Source organism: Bufo bufo, chromosome 5, assembly GCF_905171765.1.
Source record: "Bufo bufo chromosome 5, aBufBuf1.1, whole genome shotgun sequence".
Taxonomy (NCBI): domain Eukaryota; kingdom Metazoa; phylum Chordata; class Amphibia; order Anura; family Bufonidae; genus Bufo; species Bufo bufo.
In genome coordinates this window covers 249,081,049-249,100,329 of record NC_053393.1, presented here as the reverse complement: position 1 = coordinate 249,100,329, position 19,281 = coordinate 249,081,049, and the positions used below count along the sequence as shown (strand labels likewise).

The 19,281-nt window shown below is 44.6% G+C and overlaps 1 protein-coding gene across 3 annotated transcripts in view; it reads right to left on the bottom strand.

The window, feature by feature from the left end:
* GRB10 (growth factor receptor bound protein 10) overlaps positions 1-19,281 on the bottom strand; it is a 305,010-nt gene that overhangs the window by 162,572 nt on the left and 123,157 nt on the right. For all 3 annotated transcript variants that reach the window (XM_040431392.1, XM_040431391.1, XM_040431393.1), the window contains exon 5: positions 11,841-12,048. In XM_040431392.1, the coding sequence (XP_040287326.1) occupies positions 11,841-12,048 (208 nt within the window). The remainder of the gene's footprint in view (positions 1-11,840; positions 12,049-19,281) is intronic.

The following is a 19,281-nucleotide window of genomic DNA, read 5'->3' as shown; positions in this document are numbered from 1 at the left end:
ATTTCCAGGAACGGATTCCGTATAAAACGGATGACATACGGAATGACATCCGTATGTCATCCGTTTTTTGCGGATCCATTGACTTTGTATTGTACCAGGATCTGATTTTTCAGGAAAAGAATAGGACATGTTTTATATTTAAACGGACATGCGGAACGGAACAACGGAAACGGACAGCACACATTGTGCTGTCCGATTTTTTCCAGGACCCATTGAAAATGAATGGGTCCAGATCTGGTCCTGATCTGTTCCGCAAAAAACGGAACAGATCAGGAAAGAAAAAACGGACGTGTGAATGGACCCTAACATTGAGAGGAGAGAGGGGAAAAGATTATTCCTTGCTTGCAATATCACTCACAGCAAAGCTGATAGAAGGCTACACGCACTCTCAAGCTTCTAACAGGACTACTGCTGGGAGCATGGAAATGTGCAGAACATTTATTTAAAAAAAAAAAAAAAAAAAAAAAAAAGGATCTGAGCACAGTTCAGAGGGTTACTTCTGCCTTAACCTTCACGCCAGAGTTTCGGTAAAACCAGCACGTACATCACTGAAAAAGCCATCCACCTTGCAGAAGCCTCGAACAGCTCAAACAAGACCCCAGCAGAGACTTCGCATGCCTGAGCAGAGCATCTTGGGTAGCCAAATGAGCTGGAGTGATTCCCTGAGTGTCGGGCACAATGTTCTGAATGAGGGACCTACTTACCCTAGGTAGGTCCTGACACAGCCACAATGCAGCTGACAAAAGAAATCCATTCTTTGCTGCATCCATGCTGTGCTTCTTTCCAGTTCAAGCATACTAGTATTGCTCCCCTTTTCCCCACCTGAAGCTTCCTGTCCCTGCCTGGTAGGAGGAGAAGAATCATCTCAGGGTATTGTGGAGCAGATTTTCTTTATCCAAAACCTGTGCAGAAGGTTGCTAAGAAATTTATGGAGCAAGCTAAAAAAGTGAACCAGTTCCACACAACTAACACCTGCAAACAGCTCAGATCCTGGCTGTTTAACCTCTCAGATGCAATGGTCAAAGATAACCCCTGCATCAGAGCAATTATATAGAAGGAATGTGCTACCTCTGTACTGTCCTCCAATTGGAACCACCACAATGGAACTGCAGGTACCAATTGGTTTCTATGTTATGGTTCCTATTATTGTTATTCATAGCAATACAGAAGTATTGCTGTGAACAGTACAAGTGAGTAAAATTCCAAATACATATGTAGTGTAATCAGAATCCAGGTGCTAAAATAAGTGGGAGCCCAGCAGTATCATCAGGTAGCGCTATCAGTTTTATTTAATACCAGTAATATAGATATCACACTGCACCGATAATACTGCTGGGTTGATTACAGTGCATATTTTATTCACATATAGCGCTGACATATTCTACAGTGCTTTACAGACAGACATTGTCATCGCTTGCAGTCCACAGTGAGGCTCACAATCTAAATTCCCCATCAGTATGTCTTTGGAGTGTGGGAGAAAACCAGAGTACCCAGAGGAAACACACACAAGCACAGGGAGAATATACAAACTGCATGCAGATGTTGCTCTTGGTCAGATTCAAATCTAGAAACCCAGTGCTGCAAGACACCAGTGTGCCAAAACAGGTACAGTATGTGTGTTTGGAATTTTACTAGCATCTATTTATTTCGGGCCCTAGGCCTAGGGCCATGGGCGTAGGAAGCGGGGGGGGACGGATCCCCCCCAGGAAATAATGCGGGGGGGACAGGTATGGTCAAATCCCCCCCAGCGGCAGCGGGGCAATGTGTGCGGCGGCGGCGGGGCAGGCACTGAGATGAGCCAGGGCTGGAGATGATAGTTCTCTGCCCCGCCGCCGATGTTCTATTCAGCAGTGCAGTGGAGAAGGAGTCTCTCCCTCCCCCCTGTGCTGCTGCCCCCGTCGCTGCCAATAAGAAGAGACAGGAGGAGGAGGGGCTGTGGCCACTGCGCCACCAATGAAGATAACTGACCTGTAATACAAATACAGGAGGCGGGTGCCGGAATCAAATAGCGGCACCCGACCTCTATGACAGGGAGCTGCGATCAGCTGCAGTAGAGTTAACCCTTCAGGTGCGGTACCTGAGGGGTTAACTGCCGCTGATCGCAGCTCCCTGTCACAAAGGTCGGGTGCCGGCTATTTGATTCCGGCACCCGCCTCCTGTATTTGTATAAGAAACATTGGTGGCTCAGTGGGAAGTGCCAATGAGGGTTAAAAAATAATAAAAATTAACTCACCTCCTCCAGTTGATCGCGTAGCTGCCGGTCTCCTGTTCTTTCTTCAGGACCTGTGGTGACGTCACTGGAGCTCATCACATGGTCCATTACCATGGTGATGGATCATGTGATGTATCATGTGATGAGCACAGTGATGTCACCACAGGTTTATTATATTGGGGGGGGGGGGCGCACTGCACCACCAATGTTTATTATACTGGGGTGTTGGGGGGGCGCACTGCACCACCAATGTTTATTATATTGGGGGGCGCACTGCACCAATGTTTATTATATTGGGGGGCGCACTGCGCCACCAATGTTTATTATACTGGGGTGTTAAGGGGCGCACTGCGCCACCAATGTTTATTATATTGGGGGGGCCCACTGCGCCACCAATGTTGATTATATTGGGGGGCGCACTGCGCCACCAATGTTTATTATACTGGGGTGTTGGGGGGGCACACTGCACCACCAATGTTTATTATATTGACCTTCTACTAAGCCTTCTGTATTAAAGAGTGCTATTTTCCCTTATAACCATGTTATAAGGGAAAATAATACAGTGAATAGACTTTCATCCTAGCAACCATGCGTGAAAATCGCACCGCATCCGCACTTGCTTGCGATTTTCACGCAGCCCCATTAACTTCTATGGGGCCTGCGTTGCGTGAAAAACGCACAACATAGAGCATGCTGCGATTTTCACGCAATGCACAAGTGATGCGTGAAAATCACCGCTCATGTGCACAGCCCCATAGAAGTGAATGGGTCCGGATTTAGTGTTTCATAAAATGCAAAATGCACGCGGCTTTTTTTGGTGTATAAAAATAAAACAAAAAAGAAATAGATAAGTATGGACCATCAATGAGAAAGGGGAAATGATGGAAATAAAGCTATAAAGTATCAATGCAGAAAGGAATTATAGTGGAGAGGTATCTCCAAAAATAAAGGACTCAGTTATGAATCTGTCAAGTTATGTATTATCAGACCATAAATCTCTTTATTGAGCAAGGGACTTTTAAGTTTGCCCCTATGACCAACTTTGATGTTTTCCCACACAATCAAGGACTTTAACTTGTAACCTAACAGTTAAAAGACACTTTAGGCCAATACCGAATGAACTAGATAATTAAGAGATAGTGAATAAAGATGTCATGCATAATATATCTGTAGGTCAGGGGTACTTAACTGGTGGACCGCAGTCCGAATCCGCAGCTCTGTTAGTCAGGGGAACATGGCATAGGCAAGTTTTTACACCTGAGTCAACGCATAACCCTGTGGGGGCCAGTAAAGGGGACCTAACTGTGTGCAGGGGGGCCATATAATGTGGCATAACTGAGGGTGCCACTAAATGGGGCATAACTGTGTGGGGCCATAATCTATGGGAGGGCATCACTGTGTTTGGGGGCTACCTAAAGGGGCATCACTATGTGTGGAGGCACTTGAGGGGACAGAACTGGGGGGGTATAACTTTGTGGAAGGATATCTAAAGGTCCACAATTGTGAGGGTTAACTAAAGGTGAATAAGTGTGTGTAGGGACATCTAAGTGGGCATAACCTGGTGGGGGCCACCTAAGGTGACATAACTGAGGGTGCCACTAGAGGGTATAACTATGAAAGGGCATCACTGTTTGGGGGGGCACCTAAAGGGGCATCACTATGTGTGGAAGCACTTGAGGGGGAACAACTGTGGGAGGGCATCTAGTGGGCACAACTGGGTGGGGCGCTAAGCATAACTGAGAAGGGCCACTAAAGGACGCATAACTATTAGACGGGCATCACCTTCGAAGCCATTTAAGAGGGGCATCACTGTGTGTGGGGCTTCTTAAGGGGGCATCATACAGTGTGGAGGGACAATTAAGGGGCATCCCTTTGTGAGGGGAGCAGTTAATATTACATCATACTGTGTAAGCTGGGCACTCAGAACATCACTTTGTTCTGGGGACTTTCAAGAGGGCCTCATTCTGTGTGAGGGGGCACTTAGGGATATCATACTGTCTGAGAGGCACTAAGGGGCATCATTATTGTTACAAGGCACTGAAAGGACAGTCTTACTGTTTGGTCGGCACAATGGAGATTAGATGGGCTTAGAGGTGTGGGTTATTGAAAAAAAAATTAACAGAGTGCTGCATGCCTCCTTACATTTTTTTTGCAGCTCAGACCTTCAACCTACAGTAGATTCCAGCATGTGGATCCTTACAAAATGTACTTTAGTACCCCCGCTCTAGGTGACAAAGTGGATATTAGACCGTTTGATTTGCCAGAATAAAACAGCCACCTGGTGTTGCAGGCTTTTCACTTTCAGGCAGTTGAAGATTATGATCAAGACCCGTTTCCCCATCCCCAATCTGGACTTTTATCCTGTGAATTCAAGGGTTCCAGTCCTGGATAAATTCCAGGAATTCGTAGGAGAGTTGGTGCGGTTAGATAGGAGAATTAGGCCTCTTTCACACAACCTATATGAATTGTGTCAGGATCTGTTCAGGAAAAAACCGATGCTTTTGCAAGCAAGTTCAGTCAGTCTTGTCCGTGACTGCATTCAGGGTTTCAGTTTTTTCAGCACGGGTGCAATCAGTTTTTGAAGCGTTTTTCACGGGCCTGAAAAAAACCCAAAGACTAAAGAACAATAAACTACCGTATTTTTTGCCCCATAAGACACACTTCCCCCCAAAAGTGGGGGGAAATGGCAGTGTGTCTTATGGGGCGAATGCTGACATTTTTACTATGCTAACACCACTGATACAACGCCGGCTGCGATGCTGCACAACACGGCGATGTATCAGCGGGGAGGGAGGAGGGGCTGGAGGCCTGCAACTGCTGTTGGAATCGCGGCAGGGCACGGTACAGTCACTGTACTCTTACACCGGGCCCCACCGCTCAAAGCAGTCTTCATATCTAAACTGCAATCATCCTTAACCTCTTGGTAACATTAGTTAAAGTAGCACTATCCCGTGTAGTAGTACTTACCATCAAACTCCCGTAGCATGTAGGGCGGTCGGCAGCGCAATGTCATTCACGTCACACGCCTGCTCCTCCCACTTTATTAATGAAGCAGGCACGTGACGGAGGTTAAGGATGATCACAGTTTAGATATGAAGACTGCTGTGAGCAGGCCTTGTGTATGACACATGTATAGCAGTGTCCTCCACAGATGCCCCCATAACAGTCCCATCCATAGACCCCCCCTCCCCCAAACAGTGCCATCCACAGACCCCCCCTCCCCCAAACAGTGCCATCCACAGACCCCCCCCTCCTCCAAACAGTGCCATCCACAGACCCCCCCTCCTCCAAACAGTGCCATCCACAGACCCCCCCTCCTCCAAACAGTGCCATCCACACATCTCCCATAACAGTGTCATCCACAGATCTCCCATAATAGTGTCATCCACAGATCTCCCATAATAGTGTCATCCATAGATGCCCATTAGCTCAAAACCCACAAAAAAAGCACACCTTTTGGTTCAAAAAAATTTTTTCATTATTTTCCTCCTCAAAAACCTAGGTGCGTCTTATAGGGCGAAAAATACGGTACATCTCATAGCAACTGATCAGTGAAAAACGCATTGCATCCGAATGCAATCAATTTTTCACGTCAATTGAACCAGAGTTCGTGGATAGGATGCGGACCCATTCATTTCAATGGGCCTGCAAAAAAACGTAATTAGACTTACCGGTAATTCTGTTTCCTTGAATCCACCATAACTGCTACGGATGAGATTGATCCCTTGACCTCTGTAGGGGCAGGAACTACACAGAGTTGACTATAATGGGGACGGGGCGGAGCTCCGACGCAGCACGGCGAAAGCGGCCGGACTAAAAAGCCTGACATGCAGTAATTTTAGTCCGGCGGCCTTTCGTCGTGCACTGCCGTGCTGCGCCGGAGCTCCGCCCCCATTATAGTCAATGGGGAAGGAGCGGCGGTCCGGCGAAATAGCCGCAGGACGGATCCGACATGGTGAACAGCATGTCGGATCCGTCCTGCCGCAAGTGTGAAAGTACCCTTACCGGTAAGTCCAATTACGGTTTTTCCATTTCATCCACCATGACGGCTACGGATGAGAACTAACAGATTACTAAGTAGGGGGGGCAACTGCTTGCAACACTTTGGCCAAACGCCAAATCTGCTGCAGCAGAAAAGTTCAGGCGGTAGTGTCTAATAAAAGTATTATGCTAGACCAGGTTGCAGCCCTGCATATTTGATCGAGAGATACCCCAGCCTTTTCTGCCCAAGAGGAGTCCATAGCTCTAGTAGAATGTGCCTAGATCCCTATAGGACATGCCTGACCTAATAAATTATAGCAGAAAACAATAGTTGTTTTTATCCAACGCCCTATGGATGTCTTGGAAAGTTTTTTTCCCCCCCTTATTTTTTCCGGAAAACTGAATTAACAGATTATCCTTCCTAAAGGGTGCTGCAACTTCTAGGTACTGGATAATTGTCTCCCTTACGTCTAAAAGATGTCATTTTTCTTCCGAGGAGTTTTTTGGATCACTGCAGAAAGGTAAAATAATTTCCTGGTCCCTATGGAAATTTGAAACAACTTTCGGGAGAAAACCCGGATCTAGTCTCAATACAATTTAAATCGGGAAAAAATGATAAGTATGGTTCTTTACATGACAAAGCCTGGATGTCTCCTATGCGTCTAGCGCAGTGTTTCCCAACCAGTGTGCCTCCAGCTGTTGCAAAACTACAACTCCCAGCATGCCCACACAGCCAAAGGCTGTCCGGGCATGCTGGGAGTTGTAGTTTTGCAACAGCTGGAGGCACACTGGTTGGGAAACACTGGTCTAGCGGATGTAAAAGCAGTTTTGAAAGATGTTTTAGGGAGATTTCTGTTACGGGGGAAACAGGAGGATTTGTTAACCCATTAAGGACTAAATTTAGGTCCCATGGCGGTGTGTTAGGCTTTAAGGAAGGTCTGAGTCTAGAAGCAGCTTTAATAAATCTTCTAACCCATCTATGGTTTGCTAGGTTAGTATCCTAGAAAGCCCGCAAGGCTGATAGTTGGGCCTTCAAAAAGGTACTAGGCCTAAGACCTAAGATTTTTTTTGTATGGAGGGAGATGATATAGCAGTAAACTCTTTTCCCAGCCATGAGCAATATCTTTTCCAGATTTTTAAATAAATGGCGTCTAACTTTTTTCCTGCTGGCTTTAAGGGTACCAATTACTTAATTTGAGAGGCCTTTGCTCCTTAGAATCTCGCTTTCAGGATCAAAGCCGATAGCTTGAAGAGACCCGGGTTTTGATGGACCCTGGAAGATTGGACCCTGTGAGAATGTTCTTCTGGAAAGGAATCAGCCATGGATCTTCCAAGGATAAATTTCTCAGGATGGGAAGCCAGGTTCTCTTGGGCCAATACAGGGTAATTAGAATCACTGTGACTGGGTCTGTGAGGATTTTATGAAGAACCTTGGGCATTAATGCCCATGGGGGGGGGGGGGGGGGGGGGAAGAAACGCGTATGCAAGGTTCCAGTTTACTGAAAAGGCGTCCACCGCCCATGGATTTTCCCTGGGATTCAGGGAGCAAAATCAGTTGACCTTTGCATTTCCTTTTAAAGCGAATAAGTCTATTTGAGGTTGGCCCCACCTGTTTATTAATTTTAGAAAAATTACTGGATTTAAAGGACCATTCCTCTGGGTCTAGAGTTTGTCTGCTTAGAAAATCTACTTCAGTATTTTCCGATCCTTTCAAGTGAACGGCTGTGATAGATAAGACATATTTCTGCCCAGGAAAAAAAAAATTCTTGTTAAGGATCTTAATTTTTGGGACCTTGTGCCTCCTTGATGCTTCAGATAAGCGACTGCCGTTGTATTGTCTGAGAATATTTTTAGGTGTTTTTCGCTTAATAGATTAAAATAAAATTTTAGGGCCTCCCATACAGCTCTTAACTCCCTGCAGTTTGATGACTCTTATTTGTTCCAGCTATTTCCCTTGCCAGCTTGAGGAGGCCACAATTGCACCCCATCCTGTTGCGCTAGCGTCGGTTACCACTTGTACTCCTGGCTATTTTTGTCAGATAACACACCCCCCCCCGGTTAGATTGGTTTCCATTTTCCACCAATTTAAATCTATTTTTACTTGCAAGGGGATTTTTATTATCCTGTCCAAGGATGACTGATGTTTGTCCCAATTGCTCAATATCCAGGATTGGATGGTCCTGGTGTGGGCTTGGCTCCAGGTAACCGCTGTTATACAGTAGGTCATGAGACCCAAGATGCTCATGGCGTTCCTGATAGAGGTGCTGTTTTGGGTTTGAAATTTTCCGATTTTCTCTATAATGGCTATTATTTTTGCCCGAGGTAGTAAAGTCTTTTGGGCTTCTGAGTCTAGTATTACCCCAAGAAATTTCCTGTTGGATGATGGAATTAGGGAAGATTTTTTTATATTTATCAGCCAACCCAGGCTGGAAACACTCTGTAAGAAGGTTTGCATGTTTGTGGCTGTTTCCGCTTCTGAATCTCCCTCTTTCCTGAGGGAGGGCAACATTTCCACTACAAGTTTCGTAAAGACCCTTGGTGCGAATGAAATGCCAAATGGAAGAGCGCAGAATTGAAAATGATGAATTTTGTGATCCGGACTTGGTAATGCAAAACGAAGATATTTTTGCGAATTTTGATGTATAGGGACGTGATAGTATGCGTCCTTGAGATCTACGGACGTCATACATGCCCCCTTTTTTTTTATTAAAGGGAGGATGGAGGAGATAGATTCCAATTTTGAATTTTTTTGTACACTATAGACTTGTTTAGATCTTTTAGGTTTATGATGGTTCTGGAGGATCCATCAGTTTTTTTGAACTAAAAAGAGTCTCGAGTAAAAACCTTTTTTTTCCTCTGGTATTGGGACCCGTTATTACTCTTGATGCTTTTAATTCTAGTATACCCTGCCAGATTTTTGAAAAGGTATTTGGATCGTGGGACTTCACTTGGAATCTTTTTGGTGGGGTAGAGGTAAATTCTATTTTGTATCCCTTTTTATAATGTCTAGTGCCCAAGGGTTTGATGTTGTGGCTTCCCACTGGGTTAAGAAATTTTTTAACCTCCCCCCTACTGTGGAGTCATTGCTTTTCGTTTAGCTTGTTTTGGGGGTTGAGGAGGAAGCCCCTGCCCTTGCCCCTCTTCTGGTAACTCCAGCGACCCGACTCTCCTTTGCCTCTATAAAGGTCTGTATTGCTGACTGAAGGGGCGAAAACATTTTTTTTGTTCTTCAGGAAAGCTCTTTTTCACCTTCCCCCCCGGATTTCATCCAAAGTGCACGCCTGGTAGATTTTGAGAAGGCGGCGTCTTTGGCAGCAAATCTAACAGATTCAGCAGAGGCATCCGCTAAAAATGCAGTGGCGGATTTTAAGAGGGAAATAGACTGAAGGATTTCTTCCCTAGGGGTTTAATTTTTTATATGACCTTCCAGTTCATTAAGCCAGAAATACATAGCTCTAGCCACTGAGGTAGCTGCGATATTTGTTTTCACCTCAAACATCGAAGCTTCCCAACATTTTCTTAGAAGGGAATCCGCTTTCGGTTCCATAGGGTCACGCAGCTGGGATGCGTCTTCAAATGGCAAGAAAGTATTTTTTACTACTTTTGCCACCTGAACATCAATTTTAGGGGTATCGTTGAAAATTTTTGATTCGTCAGGGTCAAGGAGTAACCCCTTTCTGAATTCTCTAGAGACCCCTAGTCTTTTTTCAGGATCTGACCATTCAACATTGATCATTTCTTTTATATTTTCATTAATGGGAAAGACTGTAGCTTTTTTAGTGCGTAATCCCCCAAACATTTTGTCCTGAACAGATCTTGTTTTTTGGACGTTTGATACCCATAGTTTCCCTTACAGCTTTAAGAAGTTCATATCTTCAGAGGAGAAAAAGTATATTTTTTCTTCCTCATCCTCTATTATCTCCCCATCCGACAACTGATCTTCAAAAAGATCGTGTTTGAATGCAGACGCCCCCTCTTCCATGTGCTCAGAATCTGAGGAGGATGGAACGGATAACCTCGGCTTTTTCGTAGGAGGTGCATTTTGAGGGGGTGGAGAGAGGCCAATGAGGATCTGATTTCATCCCGAATCATGGTCTTAATTTCTGTCATGATAGACTGTTGCTCTTCCTTCAAAAGGTCGCTAATGCAATTTTTGCAGAGTTTTTTCTTATGTCCCTCAGGTAATTTTTTTGAATAATTAACGCATTTAGAATACTTTGTTTTTGCTTTAATTTCTTTAACCTAGGTAAAATAGCAACACATTTCAGGCCCATGGACTAAAAGAAAAACATATACAGATAGAGATGCAGGTTTTCCCACTGGGAGACTCACGGATGGAGTTACCGAAGGTGGGTCTGTACATTCGCCATGGGTCCCAGGAGCCTCCGGAGCCGACATTGTTGCTGCAGAACAGGAGAGACGCTGGCTGTGCGCTGCCGCGCTTGTTTCAAAGTACAGCGTCTGACGTAATCAGGGTTCAACACAGGAGCCCGAACTAGCATGATGACGTGTGCCCCATCAAGCTCCGCCCCTTCCGGAAGTAGCGGTATTGCAGCGGAGCCCCGAGCAATGCCCGGCAATCGGCGTCCTTGCTCCCGCTGGTCTGCTTCGGCATAAAATCGGGAAAGAAGGGAAGGAAGACCTTGCCAGCCACAGTGAAGTCAGGTCTCCCGCTTCAGAGAAGAGATCCCCGCTAACCTCCCCAGCCCAGCTTTGGCATAAGCTGCGGGAGGGCTGAGGAGGAGATTGGTAAGCCAATCTTTAAATAAATAAGAAAAAAAGAACAAACTCTTCAAACTCCCGCAGGAGTTTCTCTGTGCAGCCTACCCCCGTAGGGACAGGAAAAACACTGAGGGTGAGAGTGGGTGGGGGCTTCTTAAACTCTCTCGGTGTATTTCCTGCCTCTACAGAGGTCAAGGGGTCAATCTCATCCGTAGTCGTCATGGTGGATAAAATGGAAAAACGAGGACAGCACACCGTGCTTTGCCTATCTCTCTGTATAAGCGCAGTCACAGTGAAGGGGCAGGGAAGGGGGCGCGGTTACCTCGACTTGAAGCAAGGAGGCCACTGCCCCTTTGACTTCAAGCATGACTAGAAAATCACTCCGGCAGAGGATAAAGGAACGTTTTCAGAGCTTTTTCCGCATCTGCCTTCAGGAAAAAAAAATGATAGTCTGCCAAGGCCCCATTGACTATAATGGGGGCGGGCCGCAGCATGTCGTAGTTTTATTCCGGCGGCCTCTCAGCAGGTTTGCGTTCTGCGGCTGGACCTCAGACTCACCCCCATTATAGTCAATGGGGGCGGAGCAGACTTTCAGCGGCACGGTGCACTAGCAGCAGCACAGATCCAGTAGCTGTTCCCCCGTAGGAACAGCCTGCCGGAGAAGGCTGCTGCAAGGGTGAAAGTAGCCTTAGCCGTATACAATATTAGTATATCAAAACTTACAGTAAACACCAGAGTTTGACATTTTTTTTCAGCGTTGTTGTGACATTTATTCAAGTGTCAAAGTATAGCCCATTAAGTTAGTGTGAACAGACTCATGACCTGTGATTTGGATAATACATTTTACATCTTAAACAGGCGTTTTAGATTCATATAAAACTCCCCCACTTAGTATACTTTTCAAGCACGTTTTGACTGATTGTACCTTACAGCTTGAATTTGCATGGGTTGGGAGCGCTGCATTTTCTGTCTTGGTGGCATGGACGGAAGGTTGTTGGTTCCTGAGTTTGAAAGGGGACTTCGACCATTTTTTAGAAGTGGCATAGACTCAGTCACTTTGCTGCATGTAGAGTATAAACTGTCCAACGAAGAATTCATATCATTAACCAGAGATTCTAGGTCAACATCATCATCTGAGAATGGAAAGGGGGAAAAAAAAAGAAAAAAAAAAAAGCTAACCCATCGAATGCACTGCTTTAAACATACTACTAAAAACACATCCCTGAACAGTTCTCGCTGTCAATTTTAAAGCAATCTCACCAATAAATCCCACTACTAATTAGGGTACTTTCACACTAGCGTTTTTCTTTTCCGGCGCTGAGTTCCGTCCTAGGGGCTCAAATCTGGAAAAGAACTGATCAGTTTTATCCTAATGCATTGTGAATGGAGAGCAATCCATCCAGGATGCATCAGGATGTCTTCAGTTCAGTCTTTTTGACTGATCAGGCTTTTCAGAAATTCAGTCTTTTTCCCACATGACTTGCATTAACGCCGGATCCGGCTTTTGCATGTTAAACCCGAAAAATGTGAAAAAAAGTTAAAGTCCATAAATGGCGGATCCGTTTTTTCCAATGCATTTTTTCATTGTGATCAAAATCCTGATCAGGATTCAAATGTAATCCGCTTTCACACGTTTTTCCGGATCCGGCGGGCAGTTCCGGTGTCGGAATTGAACGCCGGATTAAAACAACGCAAGTGTGAAAGTAGCCTAAAACTAGATACATCTTCCAGATAATCAGTCATAATAATTTGGTAACAAAGCTTTTAAAAAACAGTCTACTGTTTTCACATAAACAGCTTTTACCCGTTAAAGGGAATGTGCCATCAGAAAATGACCTATTGATTAAAATCAAATTTTTTATGGTTTAATATATTTAAGAATTTTTATTTTAAAATGTTCAAAATCTGGCAGATTTCACACTAGCAACCAAGCCTAATAACAGGCACCGGTTCTTTGTCTGTACAGATCACTTTACAGGCAAGATTATAATGCCAGATAAGCAGGCAACTGCAGCGATATCACCTCAGCATACAGATAAGACAGGATCCACCATTTACAATAGGCGATTGTCAAATCTAAGGCTACTTTCACACTTGCGTTCAGAGCGGATCGGTCTGGTGTCTGCACAGACGGATGCGCTCCTATAATGCAAACGTTGGGATCCGTTCAGAACGGATCCGTCTGCATTATATTTCACAAAAAAATCTAAGTGTGAAAGTTAGTCAGACGGATCCGTCCAGACTTTGCATTGAAAGTCAATGGGGGACGGATCCGTTTGAAAATTGCACCATATTGTGTCAACTTCAAACGGATCCGTCCCCATTGACTTACATTGCAAGTCTGGACGGATCAGTTTGGCTCTGCACGGCCAGACGGACACCCGAACGCTGCAGGCTGCGTTCGGGTGTCCGCCTGCTGAGCGGAACGGAGGCCAAGCGGAGCCAGACTGAGGCATTCTAAGCGGATCCGCATCCACTCAGAATGCATTGGGGCAGTACGGATGCGTTCGGGGCCGCTTGTGAGAGCCTTCAAAACGGAGCTCACAAGCGGAACCCCGAACGCAAGTGTGAAAGTAGCCTTATCCATTCTTTCCTTGTACAATGACCTCTGCACAGATCACAGAGCATGCCTAGAAAACTCCCACATAGAAGTTAATGAGGGCCGCTCCTGACCATTGTGTCTATGGCCCATGTGGCTGCCGTAAAGCAATAGTCTTAATGCTTTCTAAATGCTATTAAAAACAGGCAAGATGGCCGCCCCCATAATCATGTTCAGAAATCGAATTAAAAAATCTGCAATCAGAAAATAAAAACAGATTACAGATAAAGGCTGTGTGTTGCTATCTGGTTTTAACTGGTAGATACAATTCTTGGTGACATCTCCTTTAGGGTCCATTCACACAACTGTAGTTCTGGGTCTGTGAACCCATTCACTTCAATGGGGTCGCAAAAGAGGTGGACAGGACATTGTTGTCTGCATCTGTAGTTCCGTTCTGCGACCCCACAAAAAAAAAAAAGCGTGTCCTATTCTTGTCTGCAATCGCGAATAGGCATTTCTATCATACGGCCGGTCATGTACGTTTCTAACAGGTCAGAGAATTAACAGGAAGGGGTTATCTCCCACAAAAATGACATCTGGCAAACATACGGCAGAAGTCCGGTCTTTAAATATAGCGCGCACTCCAGAGCGTAGGGCTTATGATGGCTACCGGGTGCCTACTGTTTTATGCAGCAGACAACAGCGGCTATTGTCTGCAAACGGCGGTAATGCAGATCGCGGACATTTAACCCCTGAAATGCCGTGGTCCAATGACAGCTCCTCTGGGCTAAGATTGTGGAGAGCATTCAATGTAAGTAATGAGTCTGAGTCTGTACTAGGCTTCCAGGCTTATTACTTGTATATTACACTTCAGGCCAGCTGGTGGGAGCACCGAATTGTAACATAGCAATCTATGTATAGAGTAATGGAGAAAATTCCATTGCTCTATACCACGGATGGGCAAACTGCGGCTCTCCAGCTGTTGTAAAACTACAACTCCTAGTATGCCCAGTGTGCCTACAGCTATCAGCCTACACAGCAGGGCATGATGGGATTTGTAGTTTTACAACAGCTGGAGAGCCGCAGTTTGCCCATCCCTGCTCTATACAAATTGCAATTTGATGATTGTATGTTGGGGTCCACTTGTTAAAGAAAAAACACACATCATAGGCATCATTGCATGTGAAAACGCTCATACTATTAAAATATTTATAAATAAAAAATAACTTATCCCATACAGTTAATGGCATAATGCCATAATCAATTTTTTTTTTAAAAAGTGATCAAAGTCATACACACTCCAAAAAAGTATAAACAAAAACTACAGTTCGCCCTGCAAAAAATTAACCCCTTACACATCTCTGTAGCCATAACTATAAAATATTATAGGGGTCAGAATATGGCAATGAAAGTTGAAGATGCAGCCTATTTTGGCCTTCAGGACTGTGATGAATATGGGGAAATATAATTTGATGCCTACCAATTTTTTGTCAAGGGTGATGGGCATCTTGAATAGGAAATAGGCGCCACAGGTGGCCCAGCCTCAAAGCGACAACATTTGACACATCCAGCAGCTGGACTACAAGCAAGCTTCTGACAAGACGACCCCGAGCTGGTCAACTGCATCAATGAAACCACCCAGACAATCTGGATTTATGAGATTGCCGGTTACACCTTCAAGGCCCTGGGAACAAGCCGAATGTTCCCCTGGGCCTCCCTCACTTGTAGGACCCAGGGAAGGGGAGTTATTAAGAACTCCTAGTAGAAACATACAGTTTGATCTCCAAATGTACCAGGGACCCTGCCGGATCCATCGGCAGAAGAACCACCTCCCTATGACCTTCCGGTAAGGAGTTATGATCCATATTGTGTTTTTTGAAGTTTTATCTACCAGACCCAAAGGAAGAGGGTGTTGGACCCTCCCAGGGGGTAGGAGTGGAGTGAACGACCAAGGGTTTAATTGCCTTTGTGGGGCAGTAGCCATTGTCTTTCTTCTGAAAGGAGATCACACCGTGCATCGTGTTTGAGAAGACTAGAAAACCCCACTGGCATCACTGCCTCCCATGTGACTGCAGCACCAAAGCCTACACACCTAACCAGTAACTAACTTTCACGTTATCTGCTACTTGTGATTGTACCATTACCTGTATTTGCATCTCTGACCACTGTATATATTCATTGTGTATATATTGTAGTTGTCTAGTGTGCTGTTAAGGTTATTAAACATACAATTTAATCTTCGGTTCTTTTATTTCGATCCACGAATCCACACGTCTGTCTCGGTTTAACGTTAAGTGCTACCTGGGCTGGTTTCTGGCCCAATATAATTCTGTTAACAGACCAGGCTTATATCTAATAAGGAAATGGTGGCAGTCTACTGGACTAGCAGGGCTGTTTCACTGGGGCAGTGAAAAGGCTCTCAGCCTGTCAGGGTGGCGAGCCAGTGTTGTGCCACGCCGGAGGTCGCATGGGCCAGCCTCTCTCACTCCCCATGCCTCCCTGTGCCCATGTGGACAGGGGTGTGTCTGTGTAAAACTGTGCCAATCTGACCTTACATACCCCCAGGGTAGTGTGGAACATCACCTCTTGGTGAAAGTGAAGAGATCGTACTGCGTGGTCCTGACGTAGTAGTGACAGAGGTTTGGTTCGTCACAAGGACGAAGGTCAATTTTGCAAATCTGACGTGTCACTATGTGGTAAGATCCTTTATACTTTTACTTATACTAGTAGTTAAACGTTTTCATGACACACCGAACTATAGTAGAAACTTTTTGTCCATCTATAAAAAAAAATAAAAATAAAAAAAAATGCAAGATTTTATTATTTGCCATATATCAGTTATGTGTTGGCTTCATTCTTTAAAAAAACACTTATTTTTTGGGGATGTAAGAAATCTTACAAGCGTAACACAGCTTTTCAAACTTCCAAAACCTATTTTTTAAGGGACCAGTTCAATTCTAAAGTATACTGCATAAATCAACCAAATTTCCTCAATACACCACTAAGTAGGGGGAGTCACTTATAGAGAAGGATTTGGGTGTACTTGTGGATGGTAGATTAAATTACAGCACACCATGTCAATCAGCTGCTTCTAAGGCCACAAGGATATGGTCATGCATTAAACGAGGTATGGACTCGTGGGGCAGGTATGTAATATTACCACTTTACAAGGCGTTAGTGAGGCCTCATCTAGAATATGCAGTTCAGTTCTGGGCACCAGTACATAGAAAAAGGTACAGAGGAGAGCGACAAATGATAAGGAACGTGGAGGGTCTTAGGTCTTAGTACTGAAAAAAGATAAAAATAATTGAATGTATTTATTTAGTTTTGAGAAGAGACGTTGAAGTGGGAATATGATTAACCTAAACAAATATATAAATGGGCCATACAAAAAATACGGTGAAAAACTGTTCCATGTAAAATGCCCTCAAAAGACAAGGGGCACTGCCTCCAACTGGAGAAGAAAAAGTTCAGTCTCCAGAAGCGTCAAAACTTCTTTACTGTAAGAACTGTGAATCTGTGGAATAGACTTCCTCAGGACGTGGTCACAGCAGAAACAGTGGACAGTTTTAAAAAGGGTTTAGAGGACTTCTTAAAAGTAAAGAACATTAATGCTTATGAAAAGGTGTAGAAAAATGTGTAGAAATCTGAGTCTCACTTCCTTCTGGGATTCGCGTCTCCACCTATCCCTTGGTTGAACTTTATGGACGTACCTTATGTCTTTTTTCAACTGTATTAACTATGTATAATTGTTATATACCCCAAAATGATACCAATGAAAACTACAAGTTGTTCATCAAAAATCAAGCCCTCTCACAGTTCTGTAGAAACAAAAACATTATAGGTCTTGGGCTGCTGTAATTCAAATAATAAATTTATATTTATTTATATATATATATATATATATATATATATATATATATATATTTTATTTTTTATTTTTTATTTTTTTATTTTTTTTAAAAAGGTTTTCATTGTGCAAAAAGTAGAAAAACTAAAGTTTTTTTGAATATATATTTAAATACACATACATACATACATACACACTCACCTAAAGAATTATTAGGAACACCATACTACACTGCTCAAAAAAATAAAGGGAACACAAAAATAACACATCCTAGATCTGAATTAATTAAATATTCTTCTGAAATACTTTGTTCTTTACATAGTTGAATGTGCTGACAACAAAATCACAAAAATAAAAAAAATGGAAATCAAATTTTCAACCCATGGAGGTCTGGATTTGGAGTCACACTCAAAATTAAAGTGGAAAAACACACTACAGGCTGATCCAACTTTGATGTAATGTCCTTAAAACAAGTCAAAATGAGGCTCAGCAGTGTGTGTGGCCTCCACGTGCCTGTATGACCTCCCTACAACGCCTGTGCATGCTCCTGATGAGGTGGCAGACGGTCTCCTGAGGGATCTCCTCCCAGACCTTGACTAAAGCATCTGCCAACTCCTGGACAGTCTGTGGTGCAACTTGACGTTGGTGGATAGAGCGAGACATGATGTCCCAGATGTGCTCAATTGGATTAAGGTCTGGGGAACAGGCGGGCCAGTCCATAGCATCAATCCCTTCATCTTGCAGGAACTGCTGACACACTCCAGCCACATGAGGTCTAGCATCGTCTTTCATTAGGAGGAACCCAGGGTCAACCGCACCAGCATATGGTCTAAAAAGGGGTCTGAGGATCTCATCTCGGTACCTAATGGCAGTCAGGCTACCTCTGGCGAGCACATGGAGGGCTGTGCGGCCCTCCAAAGAAATGCCACCCCACACCATTACTGACCCAATGCCAAACCGGTCATGCTGGAGGATGTTGCAGGCAGCAGAACGTTCTCCACGGCGTCTCCAGACTCTGTCACGTCTGTCACATGTGCTCAGTGTGAACCTGCTTTCATCTGTGAAGAGCACAGGGCACCAGTGGCGAATTTGCCAATCTTGGTGTTCTCTGGCAAATGCCAAATGTCCTGCACGGTGTTGTGATGTAAGCACAACCCCCACCTGTGGACGTCAGGCCCTCATATCACCCTCATGGAGTCTGTTTCTGACCGTTTGAGCAGACACATGCACATTTGTGGCCTGCTGGAGGTCATTTTGCAGGGCTCTGGCAGTGCTCCTCCTGTTCCTCCTTGCACAAAGGTGGAGGTAGCGGTCCTGCTGCTGGGTTGTTGCCCTCCTACGGCCTCCTCCACATCTCCTGATGTACTGGCCTGTCTCCTGGTAGCGCCTCCATGCTCTGGACACTACGCTGACAGACACAGCAAACCTTCTTGCCACAGCTCGCATTGATGTGCCATCCTGGATAAGCTGCACTACCTGAGCCACTTGTGTGGGTTGTAGACTGCGCCTCATGCTACCACTAGAGTGAAAGCACCGCCAGCATTCAAAAGTGACCAAAACATCAGCCAGGAAGCATAGGAACTGAGAAGTGGTTTGTGATCACCACCTGCAGAACCACTCCTTTATTGGGGGTGTCTTGCTAATTGCCTATAATTTCCACCTGTTGTCTATCCCATTTGCACAACAGCATGTGAAATTGATTGTCACTCAGTGTTGCTTCCTAAGTGGACAGTTTGATTTCACAGAATTGTGATTGACTTGGAGTTACATGGTGTTGTTTATGTGTTCCCTTTATTTTTTTGAGCAGTGTAATACGGTGTTGGACCCCTCTTTTGCCTTCAGAACTGCCTTAATTCTACGTGGCATTGATTCAACAAGGTGCTGATAGCATTCTTTAGAAATGTTGGCCCATATTGATAGGATAGCATCTTGCAGTTGGAGATTTGAGGGATGCACATCCAGGGCATGAAGCCCCGT